This window comes from Podarcis raffonei, chromosome 14 (genome assembly GCF_027172205.1).
Source record: "Podarcis raffonei isolate rPodRaf1 chromosome 14, rPodRaf1.pri, whole genome shotgun sequence".
In the NCBI taxonomy this organism is placed as follows: Eukaryota; Metazoa; Chordata; class Lepidosauria; order Squamata; family Lacertidae; genus Podarcis; species Podarcis raffonei.
Window position 1 is genome coordinate 30,378,964 of NC_070615.1, and position 25,350 is coordinate 30,404,313.

The 25,350-nt window shown below is 46.5% G+C and overlaps 1 protein-coding gene across 11 annotated transcripts in view; it reads right to left on the reverse strand.

The window, feature by feature from the left end:
• TSC2 (TSC complex subunit 2) overlaps nt 1-25,350 on the reverse strand; it is a 45,727-nt gene that overhangs the window by 18,085 nt on the left and 2,292 nt on the right. For 3 of the 11 annotated variants that reach the window (XM_053365625.1, XM_053365622.1, XM_053365630.1), the window contains exons 2-29: nt 24,744-24,907; nt 23,767-23,853; nt 23,536-23,646; nt 23,260-23,404; nt 22,386-22,503; nt 21,960-22,008; nt 20,702-20,827; nt 19,899-19,972; nt 18,922-19,048; nt 17,471-17,614; nt 16,351-16,488; nt 15,846-15,949; nt 15,629-15,710; nt 14,709-14,864; nt 13,429-13,545; nt 13,195-13,317; nt 12,113-12,219; nt 11,435-11,573; nt 10,669-10,791; nt 10,257-10,391; nt 9,496-9,685; nt 8,306-8,399; nt 7,728-7,830; nt 6,283-6,377; nt 3,678-3,809; nt 2,134-2,298; nt 1,323-1,475; nt 497-606 (exon numbers count right to left, since the gene is read on the reverse strand). In XM_053365625.1, coding sequence (XP_053221600.1) covers nt 497-606; nt 1,323-1,475; nt 2,134-2,298; nt 3,678-3,809; nt 6,283-6,377; nt 7,728-7,830; nt 8,306-8,399; nt 9,496-9,685; nt 10,257-10,391; nt 10,669-10,791; nt 11,435-11,573; nt 12,113-12,219; nt 13,195-13,317; nt 13,429-13,545; nt 14,709-14,864; nt 15,629-15,710; nt 15,846-15,949; nt 16,351-16,488; nt 17,471-17,614; nt 18,922-19,048; nt 19,899-19,972; nt 20,702-20,827; nt 21,960-22,008; nt 22,386-22,503; nt 23,260-23,404; nt 23,536-23,646; nt 23,767-23,853; nt 24,744-24,881 — 3,385 coding nt within the window. In that variant the 5' untranslated portion in view covers nt 24,882-24,907. Of the gene's footprint in view, nt 1-496; nt 607-1,322; nt 1,476-2,133; nt 2,299-3,677; nt 3,810-6,282; nt 6,378-7,727; nt 7,831-8,305; nt 8,400-9,495; nt 9,686-10,256; nt 10,392-10,668; nt 10,792-11,434; nt 11,574-12,112; nt 12,220-13,194; nt 13,318-13,428; nt 13,546-14,708; nt 14,865-15,628; nt 15,711-15,845; nt 15,950-16,350; nt 16,489-17,470; nt 17,615-18,921; nt 19,049-19,898; nt 19,973-20,701; nt 20,828-21,959; nt 22,009-22,385; nt 22,532-22,926; nt 23,009-23,259; nt 23,405-23,535; nt 23,647-23,766; nt 23,854-24,743; nt 24,908-25,350 lie in introns of those variants that run through there. The other 8 variants (XM_053365626.1, XM_053365624.1, XM_053365628.1 and 5 more) reach the window with 6 other exon arrangements.

Here is a 25,350-nt window from a genome sequence, read left to right on the forward strand (position 1 = left end):
GCCTGCAAGTGCTGGATAATCAGCTGAAGGCTATGGATGCATTTACCAGGGATCAGCAGGTCAATATTCCATGGCACCTTTTTCTATATTGCTGCATTGCTATATTGTATGCTCTGGCATACAGTGTGTGAATTGGGGGCATATGCATATCCTTCAGAGCACAATTTAGCTCCTGCAATCAGGAAGCCAACCAGTTGCCACTGAAATACTGGCGCATTATCCCTCTGGGAATCACAAGTGGGGAGAGTGTATCTGTTGCTTGCTGGCTTCCCATTGGGGCATCTGGCTGGCCACTGTGAGAACAGGATGCTGGGATAGATGGACCCCTTTGGACCTGATTCAGCAGGCTGCTCCTCTTACGTTCTCAAACCCTGTTTGTCTCAGGAGTAACTACTCTGTAGTAGCTAGGCCTGATCCTGAACAAACAATCTAAGCAAGCCTTATGGCTCTAAGCATCTGAATCTTCCATACAGAGAAATCAGGGGAGGCTCCTTACCAGACATCGACCTGACACGGTTGCGGGTTCGAACCACTTGTGGGCCAGCCTGGGACTCAAGCTTGGCTGGAGCTTCTTTGGTCTGCCTCACTTGCAAGGTGTGGTCTGAGCTAGGAATCCAAAGCAGGAATGTCGTCAGTCCGCAAAGGAATTAATTTGTCTCCGCTGGTAGATCTTGTGGGGAGGGGCCATGGTTCAGTGGCAGAACACCTGCTCTGCAAGCAGAAGGCCCAGTAGGCGTACCACCATCTCCAGTTAAGGGGACCAGGAGACTGGGAAAGGCCAAGACCCTCCAGCGCTGCTATCAACTGGGGCAGATGGGGAAGGGCCGCAGCACAAAGGGATGAGCACCTGCCTTCCATGCAGAAGGTCCCAAGCTCCAGCCCCTGTATCTCCAGGTAGGGCTGAGAATGCCTCCTGCCTGAAACCCTGGAGAGCCCCTGCCAATCAGTGTAGACAGTACTGAGCTAGATGGACCAATGGTCTGACTCAGTAAAAGTCAGCTTCCTCTCTTCCTGTGTAAAACAGCATAAGGGAGCATCCACTTGTGGCAGAAGGCGAAGAAGGGTGAGCAAGTGGCCTCCCAGCCCCAGACAGATTTTGAGGCCAGGCTCTTTGTGCAAAAGGGCCCTTTCCTCCCATTTCTACATCCACCCCTAGTCAATATTAAAAACTCTGTGACAGCACCCCACAATAGTTATTTGTCCCTTCTTCCCTACCCTCAACCCCTGGAGTTTTAAGAGCGCCCAGCGTCATTTCCCCAGTCTCCTTTGCTTATTATTAGTACTATTTTTAAAAGGGGGGTGAGAGGTGCATCAGGGCTTACCTTGCCTCTGTGCTGTTCTGTGTCTCTGACAAGTCAAGGCCCAGGAGAGACCTGGTTCCCGTCCCGACGCTTGTTGTGATTGTCACCAGCTTGTTGCCCACCAGCCACGTCTTGGTCCTCCCTCCAGCGAGGAGAAACTCTCCCACCGGAGACCTGGAAGCATCGGGAAGACATGGGCAATGAATTAAAGCAGCTGCTACAACTCCCATCATCCCCAGCCAATATAGCCATACTCCCATCAGCTCCAGCATCATACGGCGGTGCTGGCTGGGGCTCCTGGGAGCTGTAGTCCAACAAAACTTCTGACAGGCGTCAGGCTGAAATGAAGGAACTGAAGAGCCGCCTTGATGAATCTGGCCAAAGGTCCATCAGGTAAAAGCATTCTCTGCCCACAAAACAGGACATTCCCCACCACCGGAGAGACATTCCTTCTGATCATGGGGACTCCACATAGCTATCATGGCAAATAAGACAAATTCACTGGTTCCCACATCCAGTCCTTTTAAGGCCATCTAAGCCAGGGTTAGCCAACTTGGTGCCCTCTAGAGGGAATACAAATCCCATCAGTCCTGACCACTGGCCACACTGGCTGGGGCCTATTGGGAGATAGCCCAAAGCAGCACCAGGATGTGGAAAGGTGACGAAGATCCAGTTCATACTTCATTATAAGGGGCATAATATTTCACAATAAGGAAAGGGCGTATCACATTTTGAGAAGCAAATAATGAGCCAAAGCAGTTGGCATATAAAACCAACAATAGTCATCCCTGAAAGTGGGCTGGGGACTTGGGCTTCGAGTAAGAACTGAAACCTTTTGGGCACAGCTGTGAAGTTTGAGAAGACGTATCGAGCCATCATGTCGAGACAGGTCTCCGTCAGCTCCAAGTGGAGATTTTTCAGGCTGTCGTCCGCTTGAGCCATAGAGTTCTCGTCAGCAGATCCCAGGCTGGAACTGGTGATGGAGGTCTGCAGCCGGCTGGAAAAAGGTGGGTTGGATGTTTGCCAAAGCACAATGGGCAAGGAAAATCAGTCATCTCACAATCTCTACAGCATGCAGCAAGCTGGGAGGCAGGGGGGTGGGACACACATATACAAGCTTAGCAGTTTTTTATGGATATCAAACTTTGGAATGTGGCTCCACGAAGGAGTGACCTGAAATATGGGATCATGAGAGCCTATATGTCTTCTTAAAATCTAGGAGGGAAAGTAACTAAAGAGGGGCTATTTCATCTGCTTGGAGTAGGCTTGCCTGACCCCTCAATTGCTGGGGGGGCGGGTTGTAGCTGTATGGTGTCTGTGGCAACAGGACCTACTAGCAGGTCACTTATCAGGCTAGGTAGTCACAGACTTGGATTCCATTTCGAAGCAGCCCTCCAAGAGACACAGCTGCTGACTATGGGGGCTTAAGAGCTCGTTAAGGCTGTGATTCTAATCCTGCAAATTTTGGAGTAAGCCCCGCTTCATTCAGTAGGACTTACTTCTGAGTAGACATGTTTAGGATTGTGCCAGGTCATTACTGTTGTAAACTGACATTCCTTTTTATACTTTCTATGAATCTAAGCATGGGATAGCAGGAGGACTAAAGAAATCAGAAGCCCCCAAAGTGAAGGGTACCTGAAAAACAAGGAGCCCCTTGTGGCACCTCAAAGACTAAAAAATATATGATGGCAAAAGACTTCATGGACTCAAGGTCACATCATTAAGACACAGCATTCCGTGGCTTGAGTCCATGAAAGCTATTATAGCATAATAAATTTGTCCATCTTTAAAAGGTGTCACAAGACACTTTTGTCATTTTTGCTACAGGAGACAAAACCAAGGGCTATCCCTCTAAAAATTTAAGCAACACATTGTGTTGTACAAAATAACGGGACAGCACAGAACAGATCTGATCACCAGCTTATCAAAACTTTATACCAAGTGGTCTCTTGTGCCACATGGTAAAGTTACCTTCTATTCCATCCCACGGCTAAATAGTCTTGTGACAGCTGCCCTATAAAATGCAGCACTTTTAATTATTATTTTTTAATTCAAGAGGTGCCTTTGGAACCACCACCATTTGGGGGGAAAGGTCAAGCCCAGCCAAAACCAGCTGTCCCCTCTCACATCTTTATCAATGGGAGTCTCGCAACTAAACCAACATTTGCAGCAGCGTTAAATTGTGTGTCCTTTTCAACCTTAAAACAGGCAAACAGAAGAAAGCACTTGCATAGCAAACCTTGTTGGGTAGGGCTCAGTTCTAAGGAAATCATGCAAGAACCCCAGCATGCAAATCCCCTCTGTTCCATCTGCCACCCTCCCCATCATAGCAAATAATGTGGCCGTGAGCCCAGGTGGCTCTCCAAGAATCACTACCTGTGGGCTGCATGGTCAGACACACTGATGCTGCGGGACCGGAAGGCATCGACACCAGAGGGTTCTTTCAGCTCTTTCACTGGAGGAGAATTATTCAAGCTTTGCCTGGCATTTTTGGCTATCTTAAAGCTACTAGGGGTGAAGAACAGGCAGCGGCACCACCACCAAGACCCCACGTAAAGGAGGTGTGATTTTGCACAGGAGGAAAAGCAGTGGAAGGATGGAGGTTGGAAGGCCACAAAAGTCCCGGAAGGTGATGTAAAAATAAAAACAAAAAAACAGGATGCCAAAAAAAGGAGGGAGGGGGGAATTAAACACAATAAGCAAAACTCAAAAAGCATAAACAAACATTTCAAAAATGAAAAAGACAACAGAAAGACAGCCAACATCTCCCCCATTCTACCCCAGATTGATAAATGTTACAAAATAAAAGTGGCAATTGGAATACTATGGAGCCCTGAGCAAAAATAATAAAAGTGTGCCTGTACAGTGGGTAGGGAATGTGCAATATGCGTTAGCTTAGAGGCACAGTTCACAAAACCCAAACCCAATTAAATGACAAGACAGAAGACTATGGAATCATCAGCCCCAACATCAAGGTCTAAAGCAGATTCCTGGGGTGAGGGCAGCATAAAGCGCAAGTGGCAACAGCTTCTGTTATTTTTCCTTCTGTGAAGTGTCTCCAGCAAAACAAAATGTACCTATGGAGTGAGCAAGTTCCCTCAGGGCAATGCCTGGCTACATTTATGCTGCTGCATCTCACTGCAACATTATCACTAAGGTTTGAGGGTGAAACCGCTGCCTGAATGACTCAAAAAAATAGATAACATAGGGAGGGTGTATCTCCTGCTCAAAGAACACCCAGGGCATATGTTTGCGTACCCAGAAAACGAAAAGGAGCTCCAGGAGGTTCCTGGTTTTACAGAGCAGCACACACACCTGGGGTTTCTTGTGGGTTTTCTGACCAGGAAGCAAATCACACACAAACCATTTGCATCCAACCAAAGGTGCCTTTTAGGGTTGACTGACACTCCTGCTACTTTTTAACTACAACTCGTGGCTACTGCCACTCTGAGAATAATGACAGTGGGTGTTTTGAAAGCACCTCTTGCAGAACAACTTTTCAACTCAACAGTATCCCAACTTAGTAAAATCAAAAATGCCGAAGCAAGGAAGTGGCGATGGGAGCCACAACTCAAAAGGAAAATGATGGACACAAAAAGGCTGGCTAGAGAAGTGGAGAGTCTCGTTTGTAACTCCGAGGTCAAGAATTTCACCAGCCGTGCTTTAATTTGCAGGCACAAAACAATTCCCAGGGCAGCAGTGAAATGAAAGGTAGGCCATGCGCCTTTGGAACTTCATGGGCTTAGTTGGAAAACTCTCTGCCTAAGAAGCTTGAGGGTATCATTGTTGAGGTGGTGAAGGGGCAGACACGCTTCATGGGCAGGCAGAGATCTGAACCTGGGTCACCCAGACTCAAAAGGCACTTCGAGCACCACATTGTTTTCCATGTGGCCCCTCCAGACTTCCTTTTTATTGTGCCTTCATGATGGTTTGTGCTCACAATGGTATCAGGGCTCAATCCCACTTACATAGAACTTTGCATCTGTAGAAGTTTTTGGGGGACATCCTGCTCTGTTTCCAATTTGGTGCATGACATGAAGACCAAAAAGACACCACCAGTTTGGACTAATGATGCAGCCAGGTCAGGAGACTGCAATGGCAATTGCTATGGAATACACCAGTACCACTAGCAAGTTCTGAACACAAGAACATCAGAAAAGCCCTGCTGAATTGGCCCAAAGGTGGCCCTTCTAGTCCAGCAACCAGTTCTCACAGCAGCCAGCTAGATGCTCCAACGGGAAGCCAATAAGCAGGACGTGACTGCAGTTGGTTGTGACTCCCAACCAGTGACATTCAAGGTCAAACCAACTCTGAATCCCTAACCCAAAGACTGCTGCATGGACAGTGAATGCAGGGCTAGGATTGCTTTTCCCAGATGCAAAGTCAGCCAAAGCAGAAACGCTACCCGCAGTTTTTTCAAAAACCCACTGAAAGCAGCTTCAATGCTTTCAATTGACCATAGTTCTCTCTGAACAAATCATAATGCTTTTGCAGAGTTTTTCCTCTCTCTCCAGATTGGGGGTGAAGAAGCTTCTAGTCTGGTGCTGAAAAGCTTACAAAATGTTCCAGTGTAACCACCAGCTAAATGGGCTGCAACCTGATCATTACAGCAGGGGTAGGGAACGTCCAGCTACTGTTGAACGACAAGACCCATCATCCCTGACACTTGGCTATGCTGGCAGGGGGTGATGGGAGTTGGAGTCCAATGACAGTCGGAGGGCTAGAGGTCTTCCAGCCCTGCATTGCAGGATGAGAGGAGGCAAAATACTTCAAACTGGACTGAGCAGTGAGTCGAGGTGGGACAGCTTTCAGCTGCAAAGGCACAGACCATCATCAGAACAAAGTCAGGTAGCTTCATTGGCATAAAACCTGACCCATCAGAAAAGTTGTAGCAGCCCCCAGAAGGCAACAAATCGGCGTTTTTAACAAAGAGCACTTCAAAGTGCTGTAAAAAGAAGTGGACCTTCGGGGAACAACCTACCTCTTCGGTCTCTCATTCAAGCTGGTGCTACGAGCCCGGAAGCTGTCTTTCTCTGGTGTGTCATCAAAGGAGAGGAGGACATTTGATCGCAAACCCTGTCATAAAGAGAATACGAAGAAGAGTTGAAAATTGCTATTATTATTATATTTACATTCATATCCTGCCTTTCCCCCAGAGAAGGACTCAAGACAGCTTACACAAATTAAAACAAAATACAGTGGTACCTCGGGTTACCAACACTTCGGGTTACAAACACTTCGGGTTACAAACTTTGCTAACCCAAAAGTAGTTGCTCCGGGTTGCAAATTTTGCCACAGGATGAGAATGGAAATCGCTCACCAGCGGTGCACCAGCAGCGGGAGGCCCTATGAGCGAAAGTGCGCCTCAGGTTAAGAATGGTTTAGGGTTAAGAACGGACCTCCAGAACGAATTAAGTTCGTAACCCGAGGTACCACTGTACAAAAAGCTAAAAACATATAAAAGAAAAACCGTTAAAAAAAAATTCAACTGTAATGGAGTTAAAACAATATAAAATACAAATATACAGGTAATAAAAGCAATGAAAACAGCACAATTAAAAACAGTTTCCTTAAAAACCAGCCAGTTCTTGAACGCCTATCAGAATTGGACAGTCTTCCCCTGCCAGCGGAAGGACAAGGAGAAAGCCAGTCTGGCTTCTCTAGGAAGAGAGTTCCAAAATCCAGGAGCAACTACCAAGAAGGCCCTCTCCCTTTTCCCCCACCAAACTGGCCCTGTGAGGATGGCAGGACTGAGATCTTTGAGTCCAGGAATGGAGAAGCTGTGGTCCTCTGGATGTTGCTGGACTCCAACTCCCATCATCCCTGATCACTGGTCATGCTGGGGCTGCTGGGGGATGGGAGTCCAGCAACATCCAGAAGGCAGCAGGTTCCCTTTCCCTGGCTCAGTCTCTGTCCCCAAGCAAATTCCTTCAAGCTTTAATCCCTGTTTGCCTTCTGCTAAGATGTTTGGTTGGAGCTAAACATCTTAGCATAATGCTAAACCAAACTGTGCGAAAGCACAAGCTCAAGAGTTCCTGGAGAAGGAAGAGGAAACTGCACTCCCCTGCTTCCAGGTCCTCCTGCTAATATACTGCTATGAGTCAAGCCATGGTTTAGCTCAGTACACCACCCAAACCTGAACCTGTAGTTTGCTTCCTCCAGACAAACCACAAACTGTAAAGCTCAAGAACAAAATTTAGTGTGGATCAGCCCACTGGGAATCTACGCCACATTGAAAAACCACCCCAAAAACATAGTCCCGTGGTGGAACAGGGCAAGAAGTTTTCCCCTCTGTTTTGTGGACTGCTCTGGAGGTGGAGCTCACCACAGAGCGGCAGTGTCCGTCATGGTCCCATCCTGTTCCCTGACTCCTGTCTGGCATGTCAGCTCTTCCCCTGTGCTTCTCAGGCACAGCAACCAGCTTACCTTGGTAATAAAGGGGACAAAGTCTTTCCGAAAGGGAAGGCGGCACTTGATAAACCACATGGCTATGACGTGATGCGCCAGGCATACAATGTACTGGTTAAACCTGGAAGGCATTCAAGGGGAATGATAATGTTATGGCAAGATGCAATGCTTAAAATAGTATATACGTAAATTACTGTGCAACACGCCATTAGCATCACACTGTGATATTACTTATACTAGTTGGAAACTTAGAACATAAAAAAGGTTAAGGGGAATGTTTCTATTTAACAACAGGATTTAAAGTGTGCAATCATAGAAAGGCACCCAAACTCCCCACTGAAGGCTGAAAAATAAAATGTAAAGAGAAAGGCTGACACACACACACCATTTGTTGTGCAGACTGGAGAAACAGAGAGGACAACAGTTACGACAGATGACATATGGGAGGGAGTTTTGCCTTGGTTATGGCTTATAGCAGCCTTTCCCAACCTGGTGGCCTCCAGTTGTTTTGGGACTACAACTCCCATCAGCCTCAGCCAGCACATCCCACAAAACACCCCCACCAAAACAACCACCGCAACCCACCCACAACTTACTTGGAGGGGTTTGTGTAGGGCAAGGAGATGGCAAAGACGCTGGCGTACTGTTCAGCTGCAAAATTCCTGTAGAGGGCAGGCAGACGGGCCAATGCTGGGATTGGGAAAAGAGAAAACAGTAAAAGAGTCTGGCTGCAGATGGGATGGCTAGCAGAAACCCACTTCACACAGGGAGCCACCTTGTTTACAGGGGGGCTGGTTTGGGCATGCCCAGACTGTTCCGTCACAGGTACAGGTTTCTCCAGCGTGAATCACAGAGGTCACCACCATGTGCTTATGATCTGGCTGCCTCTCTGGAGCATGGGTGGAAACACCACCCTAGCGGCCAAATGCCCTCCTTACCCAGCCCTTGTGACTCTCCCTGGAGCTTAGCTGTGCTGCTCTGCATCCCTCTTCAGATGCTTTGGCCTGGCTGGAATATGTCATTGGACTGAAATAAAGCCTCTTGCCCAGATGGAGGAGCAGTAGCTAGAGCATAACCTGCTGCACAAAAGATCAGTCGCACCTGTTGCTCTGCCTACCCACCGCAGACATCTGGACCCCTGGAGGTTGCCGAGGAAAGAATGTGGCCATTTGGCTAAAAGAGCCCCTCGCCCCTGCTCCAGATCCAAAGAACACAATTAGCTCCACGTGCCACAGGGGGCTTCTTACTTGGCTTCCCCAAATCACCCACCATCCCTCTCACACTACATAGCAAGACACATGCAGGATTTGGAAGGCTTTCTAAATCAGTTTTATGCTGTGGCACACCTGGGGGGTGGGGTGGGAAGCTGCTGCTGTTCAAAAAGTCCCAGAATGAAACTTTGCAAATAAGAAGCTAAGAAGAGCCTTCTAGATCAGGCCAGTGGTTCATCTAGTCCAGCATCCTGTTCTCATAGTGGCCAACCAGATGCCTGTGAGAAACCCGCAAACAGGACCAGAGCACAAGAGCCCTCTCCCCTCCTGTGGCTTCCAGCAACTGGTATTCAGAAGTATTGCTCCCTCTGACCGTGGAGGCTGAGCAGACCTGTTATGGCTAGTAGCCATGGATAGCCTTATCATCCTCCACAGACTTGTCCAATCATCTTTTACAGCCATCCAATCTACCTACAGATTTTCAAAAATTGCACAGAGGGAAAGCAAAGGTCCCTTCCTCTCCTGAGCTGTAATCCACACGCTGAAAAGCGAGAATGAAATACGCATACACTTACTTGAAAGGAATTCCAGGAGGGGGATGGCCATGTTGGCCGTAGCTGAAATATGTGTCAGCTTGACTATCAGGACAGGCAGGGCCTTGATGATGATATCTGGCATCTCAACGCTGCAGATGGAGAGAGCCACGACACACTGGTTGGCGCAGCGATAGATCAAGCCATGCTCCAGGCAATACACCATCTCCCGCTGGTGAAGGCAAAGACACAAACAGAACATTACCAAGCACTCAGTTCAGATGCGTTTACAGGCACTTCGGTGCAGGGCTCTCTGGGTGTCCCTTTTAATTTAACAAAATTCACACATGACTATATGAACAAAATTCATAGCTTGATTGTAATAAAAGCTCCAAGTGGTTTGTCCCCACCCCACCCCCCAAAAAAACCAACACCTACATTAAAATGATTGTAAAAGCCAGTTAAAAAATATATAAACAGTAAACTAAAAAGAGATTATCACACTCGTTAACATTCTACATTGCTTGGATAGGTCTGCCTAAGCAAATATGTTTCAAGCAATAAGCAAGGACCACAGTGAAGGCACCTGCCTGGTGTCAACAGGCAGGGAGTTCCAGAGTACAGACACTGCCACACAAAAAGATTGATGACTTACAGGTCTTTTGTTTCTTGTTTAATAGCTAAATGCAAGTCAAGGAAAGCCAAGCTCAAGTTAAGCCATATTTATTTATTTGGCAGCAGTGTCAATCTCCTGGCTCACCCACTGAGCACGTCCCACTCAGTTCCTGTGCATGCAATAATACCTGCTTGCTTTTGTCCAGGTGATTATGGTAAAAGATCAAAGTAGTCAGCACTGGAACCACAGCCAAATGCAAATCTTTATGGGAGAAAGTTTCCGGGGTGCCCCGCAGGCGCTCGGTCATCTTTTTGTCTGTAAGCTGGTGGCACACACAAAAAGTCACTGCTACAGAATCCAAAGGGAGGCACCCACAAGTTACCCACTCCTGTTCTGCATTGTTGCAACCCACCCGAGGGCCTTACAGTGAATGGTAGGCAAGATATTCAGCAAACGACAACAGGCTTCTCCACTGGAGAGCTCTCCCATGACACTAACACATGCCACAATTGTAGGGCAATCATCAAAAGCTCCCTAATGCGGACCTTTGTTGCCCCAATTGGATGCTCAGATGGTGTCATAAAAAGGCACATTCTCACCATAGAGCAGAGGGCAGAAGACAGCTGGTCAATGTTGCAAGGGGATGTTAAGTAAAGCACTTTGTACTGCAGAGACTCCGGTAACTTGTTCAGAACCAGCTTCAGCACCTTCCAGTCTGTCTCCTACAAACGAAAAAAAGGAAAGAGACACTCAGGGGAGCAGGGCAGTTCAAGGGTGGCATGGAAAGAACTGCAGCCCGGCTGCAAATCACATTCTTTGGGCAGATAGAATGCCAGGCTCCATCTCCAGGAAGCAGAGCTGCAACCATGCGGCTACATTAAGCAGCCTTTGCCAGAGCGGTGCTCCCAATGTCTTGACCTAAAACTCCCATCAGCCCCAGCCAGCCCAGACACATGACCTTGGGGTTGACTCGAGCATGGGCATGCTGGCTGGGGCTGATGGGAGTTGTAGGCCTAAACACTGGGAGGGAACCGGGCTGGTATAAAGTCAGCATTCATATACCCATTCCTGATTGGCAACCAGACCCTTCCAGCAGGACCTATATTTTCAGTTCTCACTAAAAATGACTAGGTTTTATATGCAATGCTCCATATGCATTTCAGCATGATGTGCAATGTCTTTCGTAAGGCGCTACTCTCAAAATAAAATAGCATGCCAGTGATGGGCAGGGCCAAAGAAGGCAGAGTCATGGATGGGTTATGGAGAGTCCCAAGGGCCAGAAAGAGAGCTGGAGGGCCACATCCAGTTCCCCATCCCTGATCTGCAGCTTGGGATCCAATTACCAGGTTTTGATTCATCACTCACTTGCTTCAAGCACTGGAGGAGGACTCCAAAGAAAACGGAGTACGGTAAGTGGCCCATACGAATGCCCGTGCTCTGGGGAGGCACACTGGGGCTTCCCGAGGGAGGGGAGAGGGTGCCGGCAGGTTTCTTCTCTGGTTCCCTGTGACATAAGAAGGAGACAAAATCAGCCTGCTGCCAGACCATAGCATCTTGAAGTACAACCTTACAAAGAATCCATGTTCTAAGTGGCTTTATTTATCTTTAAAATATTTACATTCTACTTGTCCGTGCAAAGTGGATTAACAATGATAAAAACCCATTACAACACACACACACACACACACACACACACACACCATTACTACCAAAACCCTTTAAAAGAATGGAAACCCATTCAAATCTTCCAATCACATAATCTACTATCCTTAATCCAGTAAACGGGAGAAAGCTTACTCATGCGAAGGCCAATTGAAACAAATAGGTCTTTAAAGGCCTTTCAAAACCCCTGAAGCGTCACTGCCCAGTACAGACCTACTGGGATTTCCAAAGGCACAAGGGCCACCACTGCAGAGCTAGAGGCTGGGCCCACCAATTGAATTGAGATTTCAATTTCTGGGCAGCATGGTACAAGGGAGCCTCAGGTTAGAACATAGCAGAACTATTTTTGGGAAACAGTGGCTACAATCAGACAAAACCTACAAAAAATCGCAGAGGCAGTAGGGGCTGAATTTCATGAGCCCTTCTTTGGTAGCCAGGCCCAGTCGGTGGAGAGAGTCAGCCCGAAGTGAGAGCAAGAAGTCAAATACCTAAAAATAAGCAAGAAAAAAATAATTAGCCTAGCATTCCCCCACATGCTCCAAGGCAGGTTCAGAGATCTTCTCAATCCAATCCAAGCAGTCCTGCAATGTTTCTAAAAGATGGTTGCACTTCAAGCAGCAGGGAGTTCCACAGGAGCAGAAGAGCGACGGAGACATCAGCTCTGCAAGCCAAGGTAGTGAACTGGTAGTGCACGGGGCCTAACCACGGGGCCAAGCAAGCCATTTGCCACGACTCACCAGGCGCAATTTACCACCAGCAGGAGTGATGAAATCCGTAGCGGCAGCGAGACTTGCAAGGCTCTGTATGATATGCCGCTCCTCCCCTTTGCCCCTGCCAGCAGGTCAGAGCATTCAAGAAAGAGGAAGGAGCACTTTGGACTGAACCATCCTCTCTGCCAAACCCAGCACAGCAATGGTAGGAAAAAATCAACTAAGCAGAATGTGCAGGGTATAGAAATTGCCTATTCCTCCCTTCCTGGGAGGAACTGCCCATCTCTGGGTGTCCTCCTCCATCAGTCAGGAAAAAAATGTATTTATTGATAGGACATAAAGGAGAGAGTGTTATCCAAGACCTTTACAGGTAGGGGCTGAGGGGTATGATTATGTGACAGTTGGGGCAAAGCACACTCTGTTAAACACTGAGCATGGAATTAAGTTCTCAGAATAATTGAAAAAGGGAGGGGGGAGGAATTCAGCCCTTGCTTGAAAACCGCGTGGGTATTGCCTGCTCAAATCTTAGAAGCCAAAGGGAGGGAGGAAGTACAGTTGGTGAAGTGGGCTGGGGGAGATCTCTGTGCCCATTGCTGCATCTCAGGACTTAACAAAATCAGAACAAACTTCTGGAAAGTTAGCAGCAATATCCCCTTGCCAGCACCATTTGGAGCCAGTGCTCTCCTCCTTGTCATCTTCCCTGCAAGTCCTGCAAGTTTGGAAGTGGGACTGAGAGGCGCACACATTCCTCACCTGCAGCCGGATGCTGCTGGCGACTGGGAGGCTGTATCTGTGTTTATAGTGGAGCTGAATGTGGAGGATCAACATCTCATAGACGCGGGTGGCGTGGCTGGGGGGGAAACTGTAGAGTTTTGTCTGAAAGGAGGAAAGCAAGATGTTGTCAAGAGGAAAGCCAGAATTTATTTATTTATAAACTAAAAAGCCCAAGAGGAAACCACCCCGGGGCTCAACAACCTGGTCACTTACCTGGAAAATGACCAGAAGGCCCAGGACTGCTGTCTTCACATCTTCTAAAGAAGCAGAGTAAGACAGCAAGTCTCTTTCCTCTAGTTCAGTGGGAGGCAGCAGGGAATGGGAAGCAACCTTTTCAGGGAGAGAGAGCATACACAAGCTTTGCAGAGGGCCAAGGCCCGCAATTACATAAGGATTGCAAAAAAAGTGCTAGGATGGCAAGAATAAATACCCCTGGCAACAGCAGAGCTACATAAAGTATACAAAGCAACAACACCCACATTCATCCCATACATTTAAAGCACTACGATGCCACTTTCATGGCTTCCTGCAAAGGATCCTGGGAACTGTAGTTTGTTAATGGTGCTGAGAGCTGTTAGCAGACCTCTCTTCCTCTCCCGGAGCAACAATCCTCAAGTGGTTTAGCAATCAATCCATATTCACTGGGAACGATTGGGAATTGCAGCTCGTGGGGGTCTCTGAGTAACTCTCAGCACTCTTAACAAACTACAGCTCCCAGAATTCTTTGGGGGAAGTCAGGACTGTTGGGAGAAGTCAGGAAGTCAGCATCATAGAGCTTTAAATGTTGTGAATGAGGCCTGAATCTCTCTAGAAGAAGCAAAATGGTATCTTTGCCTGGACCAACAGGCTGTTTTGGAGGTTTTCCATGCTTGTGAACCCAAAAGGAGTTTCATATGTGAGTTTTTAGATCTGATAATCAGCTATTTTATAGCTGTTATGTCTCATCCACGAAAATAGGAGAGATTCCATTTTCATCAGACTTCACATGAATATGCTAACATGTGCTGCAGCATAGCCAAGCTTGGTTAGGTGGCTAGCTGTGTCCATAACACCCAGTGACATGCCATCTGGTTCTTCATTTTCAGAGATTTCAGTGGAGTTGCTACTTCAGGAAATCTTAATACTTTAATATTTGTAGGTTTCATAACCAAGCCATTGTCCTGATGACTACGGAACACAGAAGAAACAAATAATTTGTTGATTGAAGGTTTCTACCCTGATCCAAAACAGAGCACCTGATGATGCCTATGCAAAATTAAACGGCAAAGCTCTTTAGATCATTACCCGAAATTGACACACTGCCACCCCCCCCCCCGGCAAAAACACACTCAGCTTTGCAAAACCAAACAGGATATTCAAACCAGCAAAACTCCTCAAGTTCACAGTGCAAACCCCTCCCCAAAGCAAAATTTCTTCCCTTGTTTTTGACACTTCCTGAGAGCAGGCACAGCTCCTGCTGCCAAAGCCCAGAGCTGAGCTGACAGCTGCCTGACCTTCTCTATGATATCCAACAAGCTGTTGAAGTGGTGGGAGGTGCAGCCTTCTGCCAGGTCCACCAGCAGCTGGGTGGCCAGTTTGCGGACTTGGTGGTCTTTGTCTTCTTGGATGTGGGCCAGCTGGGAGAGGACCACCAGGTTAATCAACTCCTCCTGCAACAGGACAAGACTTTTGTGAGCTGGCTAAGACAGAGTGGTCTAATGAGGCTGGTAAAAGAAAGAGGTGGAACATTGATTAGCTGTGCTAATACTGTATTAGTAATTTTTCACTGTAGGTTTTTACTGTTTCTATAAACGTATGGTGAATACGTTTTATGAAAAACCAGGACAGAAATATTTTAAATGCACTAGAATGAAGATAAAATTGAGAAGGTGCAAGCCAGGAAGCTGGGGGAAGGTCCAGACAGCTCTTTAATTGAGGGTGTCAAAAAGTCAAATGAAGGAATGAATTTTATTTAATCCAAAACATAGTTCAACAACATGTAAGAAATAAGGAAATGAAAATATAAGGGAATGAAACATACAAAAAAATGTAAAAATTTAGGTCCTTGTATTCATGATCCATGGAAAGTATAATAATTATTGGTATTGGAGGGTAGTAACGTGTCATTTTTAAGGTTAGTTTTAGTTATTAGGATGTTGTCCTAGTGTGAGGAGGTATGCTATTCTCATTTGAAGCTGAAGAGCTACTAAGAATTTTAAATAGTGGCATATTTCACCGGATGAATTTGAACATAGTTGTCATCATGTGCATACATAATATATATTTTTGTGGTTGAAAACTCATTTTTTTGTCCTCTGTTGCCATTTTGTTTTCCTATCTTGATAGAAGTTCAAGGAAGTGACCTTCTGCCAGACTTAAACATGTGTCTGACATCACCCAAAGAACATTTCTCAGAGTGAAAATGAAAACTCACCTCATAAATCTGCCTATTGACGCTCAAGACGAAAGAGAGAACATGCAGAACTTTGATGCGAATAGCACTCCGTGTCTCATTCCTAAGAAGGAAAAAGGGACAATGGTGTTTTCAAAAAGGAGGAGCCCAAATCATCTGGGTTGTGACCAACATCCAGAGGATGGAAAGTCAGAGATATGAGGAGAGGAGCCACAGGTAAGAGCTGCAGGGTCCCTACCTGAAGAACCTCTCCATCAGCCCCTGCAGCTTCTGGATCCAGCTGTCCTTCGCGGGGTGGATGGACTGAGCTCGATAGGTGATCAGGTTCAGAACAGAAGATTCCTTTTAAGCGAAAGGAAAGGCAGGCCAGTACTTAAAAAAACATCCAAGTTCAACAAAGTAAGATTGTAAACTGAGAATTACTCATATATAAAGGGTGATCTGTCAGCACTGTTTATTGAATGGTAGCGGAAGTCCCATGCTCAGCGGCAGAGCATCTGCCTTGCATGCAGGAGGTCCTTGGAGGTCCAAGTAGGGCTGAGAATGGCCCTTGTCTAAAACCAGAGTGGCCCTGCTCACCTGCCCCCAAAAAATCCCCCCGAAGGGCAAACCAGTTCTGGATCCACCCCTCCCCATCCCTTGCATAAGATAAGATTTTAGTTCCCTGTGCCCCTCTGCTGAGTGCTCTTTAAGGAAGTCCTAAGGAAACAACAGGAAATTTCTCAAACATTGCCATGCCTTACAGGTCTCTGACTTGCACATTTCTCCACAAGCTCAAAGTAACGTTTCTTAGAGCCATGGAAGTCATTCTGGTCACATAGCTCCTCCACCGTGGTCAGCAAGTCATGGACAATGGATTTCAGCTCCGGGCTCTCCAAGGTCTGAAAGGAAGAAAACACAACTTGATTAGCCCTTGAGAATCTCAGTGCAGTCACTTGCAGGCTAAATCAAGACAAAATAACTTTTATCACACTACATGTGCATCAATTAGGTTACCAATGCTGGAATATCTGTGTTATCAATGACTGTTTCTTGCCAATGGTTCCCTGTCCCACTACAAGTATTAATACAATCATCTCAGCCATGTCACCAATTGGCAACAATAAAAAGGGTGCCTATGTAACATGGATTTAAGCTCTAATTATCACATTCCATTATAATTCAACTTCCACCTTATGATTTTCTTCCCCATATATCTCCCAACTAAGATTTCACTTCATATACGTGATGAAGTGGGCTGAGTCCACAAAAGCTTACTCCATTTAAAAAACTGTGATGTCTTTAAGGTGCCATGAGACTCTGAATGTTTTAACTCGGAAGGAAGTGTCAGAGTCTCCTATGCCTCTATCCTTTATAGATGCTTGGAAAGACACAGAACAGGCAGGTGGAGGCTAGAAATTAAAGAAAGTGAAACCCTTCTCTAATCCTACTCCAATAACTCTGCCATTTTGCACCCCTCCCCCCAGAACACATCCAAAATAGCCTCTTTAAATTCTATTCCATGGTGTTAGAACAACGGACATTGATTCTGTGAGACCTTATGGCTGCAGAGCCTGCTATTGAAAGGCTGGAAAAATAAGCACTCAACCAAGTCAGATGAGCGGCGTATAAATATCATTATCATCATCATCACCATCATCTGCTATTCAGCAGTCTGAAGATCTTACTGCCCTTTCTGTGCTTGAAAGTATAGCTTATCATCTTTGCTCTCATTTGGATTCCATTTGAACATAGGGACTTTCTATATTAATATGTTTAAGTCAGAATATTTGTATTCATAATGTCAGCTGGCAGTGGTTCTCTTTTTCTGTCACGTTTGCAAAAACAGTATTAAAAATAAAACAAAAGGGGCTTCCCATTTACCTGCAGCTGCTCAAGCAGCCGCTCGATGATATTCAGGAGGATGTCCCAAGTGACTGCCTGGAGGTCCTTCCCATATTTTTTGATCAGCCTTGTGATGGAAAGGACTATTTCATAAGACACAATGGTATTCGGACTCGTCATGGCCTGGAAGGGGGAGAGAAAGCCCCAAGTAAGGAACTGACATACCGGCACCACCTGAATGACAGAGGGCCCATTTGCTGGTTCCACTGGGTTAGGACACTTCAAGAAGGAAGCGCCCAGAAAAGTATGTTAGGTGCCATACAACGGGAGTGGTCAGAAGGGAGATCAAGGTTTCCTGGAAGACCTCCCAAGTGATTCATAGAGCAGAAACTGTTTCCAACTCCCAACAACTATAACAGTAGCGACAACAAAAAGTATTTCCCCCCTTCTAGTCTGCTGAAATCGGGAAAGCTTGGGTTCCCAGACTGTGCTCAGAGCACAGTCCCACACTTTGCAATTCTATGCCTGCCTTCCTAAACCATGATTTTGCACCTGGTTTTAGGTGATGCTTATAGTGAAAAGATAGATTCCACTAGCCTGAAGGCTATGCAACCCTGCCATCCAAAACTAATAATGTGTGTGGGAAAACTGCCAGAGAGACTTCAGGTGCACAAGGAAGATCAGAAAGTGCAGGCTGCTACTCAGGAGTAAAGAAAGGAACTTCTGAGCCCTGGCAAACTCACTATAAAGACAATTTGCAGCCCAAAACGAAAAGGCTGTAAGTGGTGCAACTGAACCACGGTGAACGGAAGTGTGGTCAAAGATGAAACAGCAGGCTGTGACTGACGGTATCTTTGGCTTTTTCCAACACCCCCCCCCCCCGTCCTTGCAGCTTGTGAAGCTTTGTTACAGCAAGAGAAACAGCAATCTTTTCAACCATTATGGAGAGGGGCTTCAGCTCAATAGCCCATAGGATCCCTCTGAATTCGCGTTCCCCAAAATTTATTTATTGCAGTTTATCCTTTCTCTGAGGAGCATTGTACAGGGATCCTCTCACAACAACCCTATGAGGTAGGTTAAGACTAAGCCAGGGTAGGCAACCTAAGGCCCATGGGCCACAAGCGGCCCACGGGGGTTGTTTAACCGGCCCATGAGCTGCCTCCGAACCAAGCCACCCGCTCAGCGAGTCCCCGCGCGCTGCACTAAACTGGCACAGCACGGCATGGGGACTCACTTCCACAGCACCGGAAATCACGTCTGCACAGATGCAGACACCGGAAATCACGAGCGCACACACTTATGCACACACACAATCTGGCCCACAGAGAGATCTCCGCTGGAGTGAACCGGTAAACCTTGCCGGCCCCTGGTCTAAGAGGCAGTAATAAGCCCAAGATCACCCAGCAAACTTCACACCTGAGCCAGGATTTTAATCTAAGCCTCCACCATCTATCACCCGCATGACCCTGGTTCGAAGGGCTCAGAATTACCTTCAGAAAGGAGGGCAGTACTGAAGTTGGCGAATTCCTGAGTGACTGCAGCCTGTGCGCTCCCCACAAAGCCATGCCCACGAAAAACACAGCCCCTCTCAGCAGTGCGGCATCTACCATGTAGGTCCTGCAAACATGGGAATTTTGACCACGATTAGTGGGTCTCAGACTTGGGCTTCAGGATCTTCCTTAAATCAGTACCAGTGAGAAAGGGGGAGGGAGGGGCCAGAGCCATCTTTCATTTTTTTTGCTCCTATCTGCACAAGTCCACTCCTCCCAACCTCCTTGCGGTGCACACCTGGCCCTATGGGGTCAGTGTCATCTGGATTTCTAAAACTTCCAACAGTGATGACGATATACAGGCAACTCCCCATTTACGCGCATTCAAGTCACACATGGCCGTGCGTCGCTGCAAACCTACAAGTGGCATAAAATGAAGCAAAAACGGCCCTAAAAGAGAGAAGAAACAGCAAAAAGGGTGCAAAAACAGTGTCTAGCAATCCCACGAGCCTTTGCAAGTGCAAACTCAGGAGGCCTATGGAGAGTTTGAGCAAGGAGGGAGTGATTGTGGCGTTTGCAGACTTTTTCAATTGTGTTCCAAATATACACAATTTCACTTAAACGTGCGGTGCCTCAGATCATAACCCCTGTGTAAATGGGGAGTTGCCGGTAGTAGGTCTTGGGGGGAAAATATCAAGAGCTCATGCTCTTCTCTCTTTCTGGATAGCTGCTAAGACAGCCCTATCCAAGCCTTCCTCAGTGAACCGCCACTGAGCATTGGTCTCACAAAGCAGTCCATGCAAAGCTTGCAAGTCCAGCTGCCTGCCCTAGGATGTCAAGAGTGGGGTTAACCCCTGTACCCCTACAATCTTTTGGGCAGCATTAAAGCAGTTCTCTTGTACCAGGGTGGCACCCAACTTTGCGCTTGCTCCCGGCCCCAGGGAAAGCAGAGGTTTCAGCAGGTGGCACAGAAGTACCTGTCCTCCATGATCCGGCACATGTTGTAAATGGCACTGTGCCCCAAGTGAGTTCCTAACAGATTGCGCATGAGCTGAAGGACAAACAGAAGCATGTTGTTAAACGGAAGCAAATCCCTCAGAATTCTGTACACGCACATACATACATGCATGAACACACACACACACAAACGGACAAAAAGAAAAAAGAAATGCACAAAACTTATGCACTGAAAAATTATAGAAAGTGCAAAGTCTGGTACAAAACCCTGCAGTAGCAATAAGGAACGTATACAAGATTTGCACAATTCTAGTTGCAAGATAATGAATCATCAAGTTTAACAGTTTGGAAAAGATAATGCAAGAATGATCTTGGTGCAAAATGCCACCTTTGGTTTTTCAGCACAGTGAATGCATGCAGAAGCCTTGGGGGTAGCTGGACCTCCTGGGGTGGACTAGATATCCCTTGGTGTACCTTCCAACTATGCAATTCGGTGATCCTATGTTTCTATAACTCAACAGTAGGCAGAAGTTTCTGATGCTAAGAACCGTTGATACAGTGGAGCAGACTACCTGAGAAGGTGGTGGACTCTCCTTCACTGGAGGTTTTTAAGAAAGGTCTGATCACCATCTGCCAAGCATTCTTTAGCTGGGATTTCTGCACTGCAGGGGGTTGGGCTAGATGACCCCTGGGGGTACCTTCCAATTCTACAGTTCTATGAATCTATTTAGCCTAAATAGCTAAATAGCTTCCTACATTCAGCCTTTTCTCCCCCAGGACCACCGAACTGCCTTCTACCCAGAGAACTGGCAAGATAACGGACCTTCCAGCAAGGCTCACAGAGTTCCTTCACGTTGATCGTCCGGCACAAGGTGATTATGAAGACTGGGAGGGTTTCCGAAGGCAAGCAGTTGTAGCATACCACGGCGTCAAGGACCTGCAGGGAAACCTGGGAAGAGGGAAAAGGAATGTGATTGCCTTGGAACAGTATCATTAATCTTATTTATTTCAGGTACTTTTTAAAACTTAAATTTCAGGATTTCCATATGAAATGCTTTTTAAAAAAGAAATACAAAGAAGAACGATTATAATTCATTTTTTAAAAAATACACTTATATCTCACATTTTTTTCTCTGATGAGCTTTAAGTAGTATACATCCTAAAGGTAAAGGGACCCCTGACCGTTAAGTCCAGTCGTGGACGACTCTGGGGTTGTGGTGCTCATCTCGCTTTACTGGCCGACAGACAGCTTCCAGGTTATGTGGCCAGCAGGTTATGTGGCGAACCAGAGCAGCACACGGAAACACTGTTTACCTTCCCGCCGGAGCGGTACCTATTTATCTACTTGCTTTTGAACTGCTAGGTTGGTAGAAGCTGGGACAGAGCAACGGGAGCTCACCCTGTAGCAAAGGTTCAAACTGCCGATCTTCCAATTGGCAAGCCCAAAAGGCTCAGTGGTTTAGACCACAGTGTCACCCAAGTCTCTAATCCCCACAACAACAGGCTAGGCTGTAGTAGGTTAGGTGAGAGGCAGTGACTGAGCTCAAGGTCAGTCAGTGAGCTTCCTGGCAGAACAGGGATTTGAACCCTGGTCTCTCAGGTCCTAGTCCAACACCTTAACCACTTTATCACACTGGCTCTCAAACAGAGAGAAGCAAACAGAGAACTACCTTTACATGCCTGCTGAACCAGGAAAATCTTAGCCATGCATCTGAATTCAACAGCAAGGGGACCTCTCTAATTTCAGTAGGAAGAGAATTCCACAGCTGAGATTTTACAGTCCAGCTTCAACTCTGTCCCAAACCACAACCCCACTGCTATTAATGAAGAGAAGGGGAATACTGTTTCCACTTGAGACAACAAACGACAAATTAACAGAAAAAGTTGGTTCCAAGGAGGGATTGTTGAGAGAGAAAGGTTTGACATCCCAGAGGATTCTGGAGGGAATTCCAGTCATGGGAACCGGAAGGGAGAATGGGTAGAAGTGTTTTAAGAAAGCACCACCAACACCACAAATATTGCTCTCCTATTTATAATGGCACTTTGTCCTAACATCCATAGTATTACAGATAACTACTGACCTCAATGTCAACTGCGGAAGATGTCTGAATGCACAAGAGACAAATCATGCTGTAGGAAAGAAAAACATAAAAATAAAAATCTAGCCCTCCAGGGCAAAATTTCTAAATCTACAGGCTCAACCCTACCAGAAAGCCCACCCCATCCCAGAGATACAAGAGCTGGTTGCCCTGACCGAATTCTCCTTTATCATCATGCACTTATGATTAGGCACATAGGAAGCTGCCTTCTACCTAGTCAGACCATTGGTCCATCTAGCTCAGTATCATCAGCACTGATTGGCAGCAGCAATCCAAGGTTTCAGGCAGGGGTCTTTCCCAGCCCTACCTAGAGATGAAAATATGGAGTCCACATGGAGGTCAGACTGCCAATTTAACCCTCAAACAGGGTTTCTTAGAACCAACAGAAGGTTTAAAGATTAGCCTTACTTGACCATGTCAGCGATATATTCATCCAAGTAGCAGCTATTGAACTTGACTAGGTTGACCAGCACCAGCAGGAACTCTGAATCCAAACCAATATCCATCCACTGAAGGACAAATTCAGCTGAAGGAGAAGAAAAGAGGAATGCAGCCTGGAAACAAAATCACTACAAATTAACTTGTTTTCAACTTGCTGTAACACCTCCTGTTTTCTGAACCCCAGAAGGTGTTTCACAGCCGTGACAGGTGTACCTCTCGTGCTTCTGCCTGACCCATCCAGATATTCACCAGACATGTCTTATTGCAGGGACATCAGAACCGCCTTGCTGGACCAGGTCAAAGGTCCTTCTGGGTTAGCATTCTGCTTCCACTAATGAGCAGCCAAGTACTCCTGGGAAGTCCTCAAGCACGAAGGAAATACCACCAGCCCACCCACAGAGGAGACATATGCTGCTGTATTTATTTCATTGACCTTTAAACCTGCCTCTGTGTCAAACTATGTGTGTATGATTCAGATCTGGGATTCATTATTGGGGGGTTAACTTACAGGAACAAAGGAAGCTGCCTTATACCAAGTCGAGCCATTGGTTCCTTTTATTCAGTCTTGTCCATCTAGCTCAGTCTTGCTGACACTGACTGGCAGCAGCTCTCCAGGGTTGCAGACAGGGGACACTCCTAGCCCTACGTAGAAGTTCAGTTCAGTGACTGAACCGGGAACCTTCTACATGCAAAGCATATTAACTAATAATATTTTTTGTATAGCACAAGTAAACTGAATGTTCCATTATTATGAAACTAAGACACATTGCAGGTTTTGGTCACTCTCCTCTCTGAGCAAGAATTTGCCACGATTAAATTAGTGGCTAAAAAGGGGACATACCCAAATTTTCTTCCAAATACGTTACGCATTTTCCGTTATCCGTAAGAGCCTTGAACACTTCAAGCCGTTCGTGCATGTCTTCATTAGAAGGATAATCTTTAATCACTTTGAAAAAGTGAGCTCGGAGGATACCAAGCCCCTCGCCCTAAAAGATGAGAGGAGTGGCTTCTTGACAAATTGTGGCTACTGGAATTTGGAAATCATGTTTTCTGCTAGTCCATAGTCCCATTCACAGTGTCTAGTTTCTGCATGCCTCAGGTGCACTCTGTGTCTTACCTGCCCTTGAATAATTGCCTTCAGGAGGTGGAGCACAGCATGCCTGGCTTCAGCTGGTCGGTCGGGCTGCAGCATATCATCAACCACTTTCCAGATGGCTTCCACTGCATGCTGAGGGCACAGAAAACTCCAGGTTACCCCCCACATTCACACCTCACTGTCCATTGTGAGGAAGGGGCCTTTTGGTGTAACTTCCTTATACATTCATCAGTTTTCTGCCCATGTACTCACATCTTCAAACTTTCTAGTTTTTGCTACCTTGCAGATTTGACCGATTGCTCTTATCCGATTGTTCAAGCCAGATTCTATGCTCAGTTCCTGAAAAGAAAAGAAGGCAGCTTTAAACCATCACAAGTTGCTTACAGCCCGATTAACCTCACAGCTAAAATGCTGTTCTGAGCCCCACAAGCAAGGGCAGGGTAAAAATGTGATTAATATCTAAAGTAATTTGTTTTTGATTTAAGATGTATATGAGCTTTCTCTATGGCAACACTGAACTCAAATAAAACAATTCCTCTGCTTTTGTGATCTCTTCTTGTGTGGGGTCATGGCCAATGATCAGCATATTGTCACCATACGAAGAGACTGCCAGAACTCTCAGCAGCAAGCAAACAGATGGCACTAATCGTAATTCACAGGTAGATAAATGCAGTGTCATCAAAAAGTGGAAATGGAAGAGTTTTGTCTGTCAGCGACCAGCCATCAGGTCCTCTTTCAAGTGAGGAGGCTGAAGATTCTTGAACCAGAAGGGGAAGGGCACAGAGGGCCAACCCCAGGAGCACTGCTACTGGATAAGCCAGTAGAACCAGCATCCCTCCAGACTGAGGATACGGCACGGCTATCCTCTGACATGAAGGACTCCATTGCAGATGACCCAATAAGGACAGAGGCAGTAAGAGGCTATTGGAAAAGGCTGAGGTGCTTTAGATAAAATATCACTTTCTAGCATGGGTGAAGCTAACACTTTGGATGTAGCCTCCACCTTGGGCTCAGCCTCCATTTGAGCTTTTTGTTAGCATTGCCTCAACTGGTCAAGCACCCAGCCTGAGCCCTGCCTAGCTCTGTACTCTGTATCCTTGGGCTTACCACACCATAGAATAGGACACTGCCTCTCTCCCTCCTGTGTTTAACCTGCTTAGGTAGCCTTTGCCCTCTTTTAATTTCCAGGTGCTGATGTATATCAGGCATCCAGTATATTCGTGTGTTACCTTGAGTATTTCTGCTGTGATAACAAATTCCGTTTGCTTTCCTTCCGATGACTTGGAATTAGATTTGGAATTCCCAAGTCCTAAGAGATTCTTGAACTTCTCCTTTAGGCCAGGATCTTTGCTTTGTGGCTTTGCCATCGTTAACTAAGAAAGAATCAAGGAACCTGTGCAAGTAGAAGACAGAGGATGGCACCATCAGCAGAACATAGTCAACAGCCCCACATTTCTTCATATAGTTAGTCAACACAGATGCTCCATAGATACACAGTGTGCTCCACACAAGCAGAGGTTCCCCCTTCCACTCCTTAAAGACAGTGCCATGTGTGAATCCAATAGAATGCATAAGCTGCTCCAAGGGCTCAGTGGGTGGAGTAGTTCCACATGCTCATCAAAGCACCTGCCAACCACTGGATCGGAGCCTCATATGACATAGACTGCAAAGCCAGAGTACATTATCCATTTATATTATAAGCGTATCATATCTGGAGTGGTAGAGCATTTGCTTTGCACACAGAAATTCCCAGCTTCAATCCTTGGCTTTTCTAGGTAGAGCTGGGAATGTCCCCTCCCAGAAATCCTGCAAAGCCGCTGAAAGTCAGTATTCACA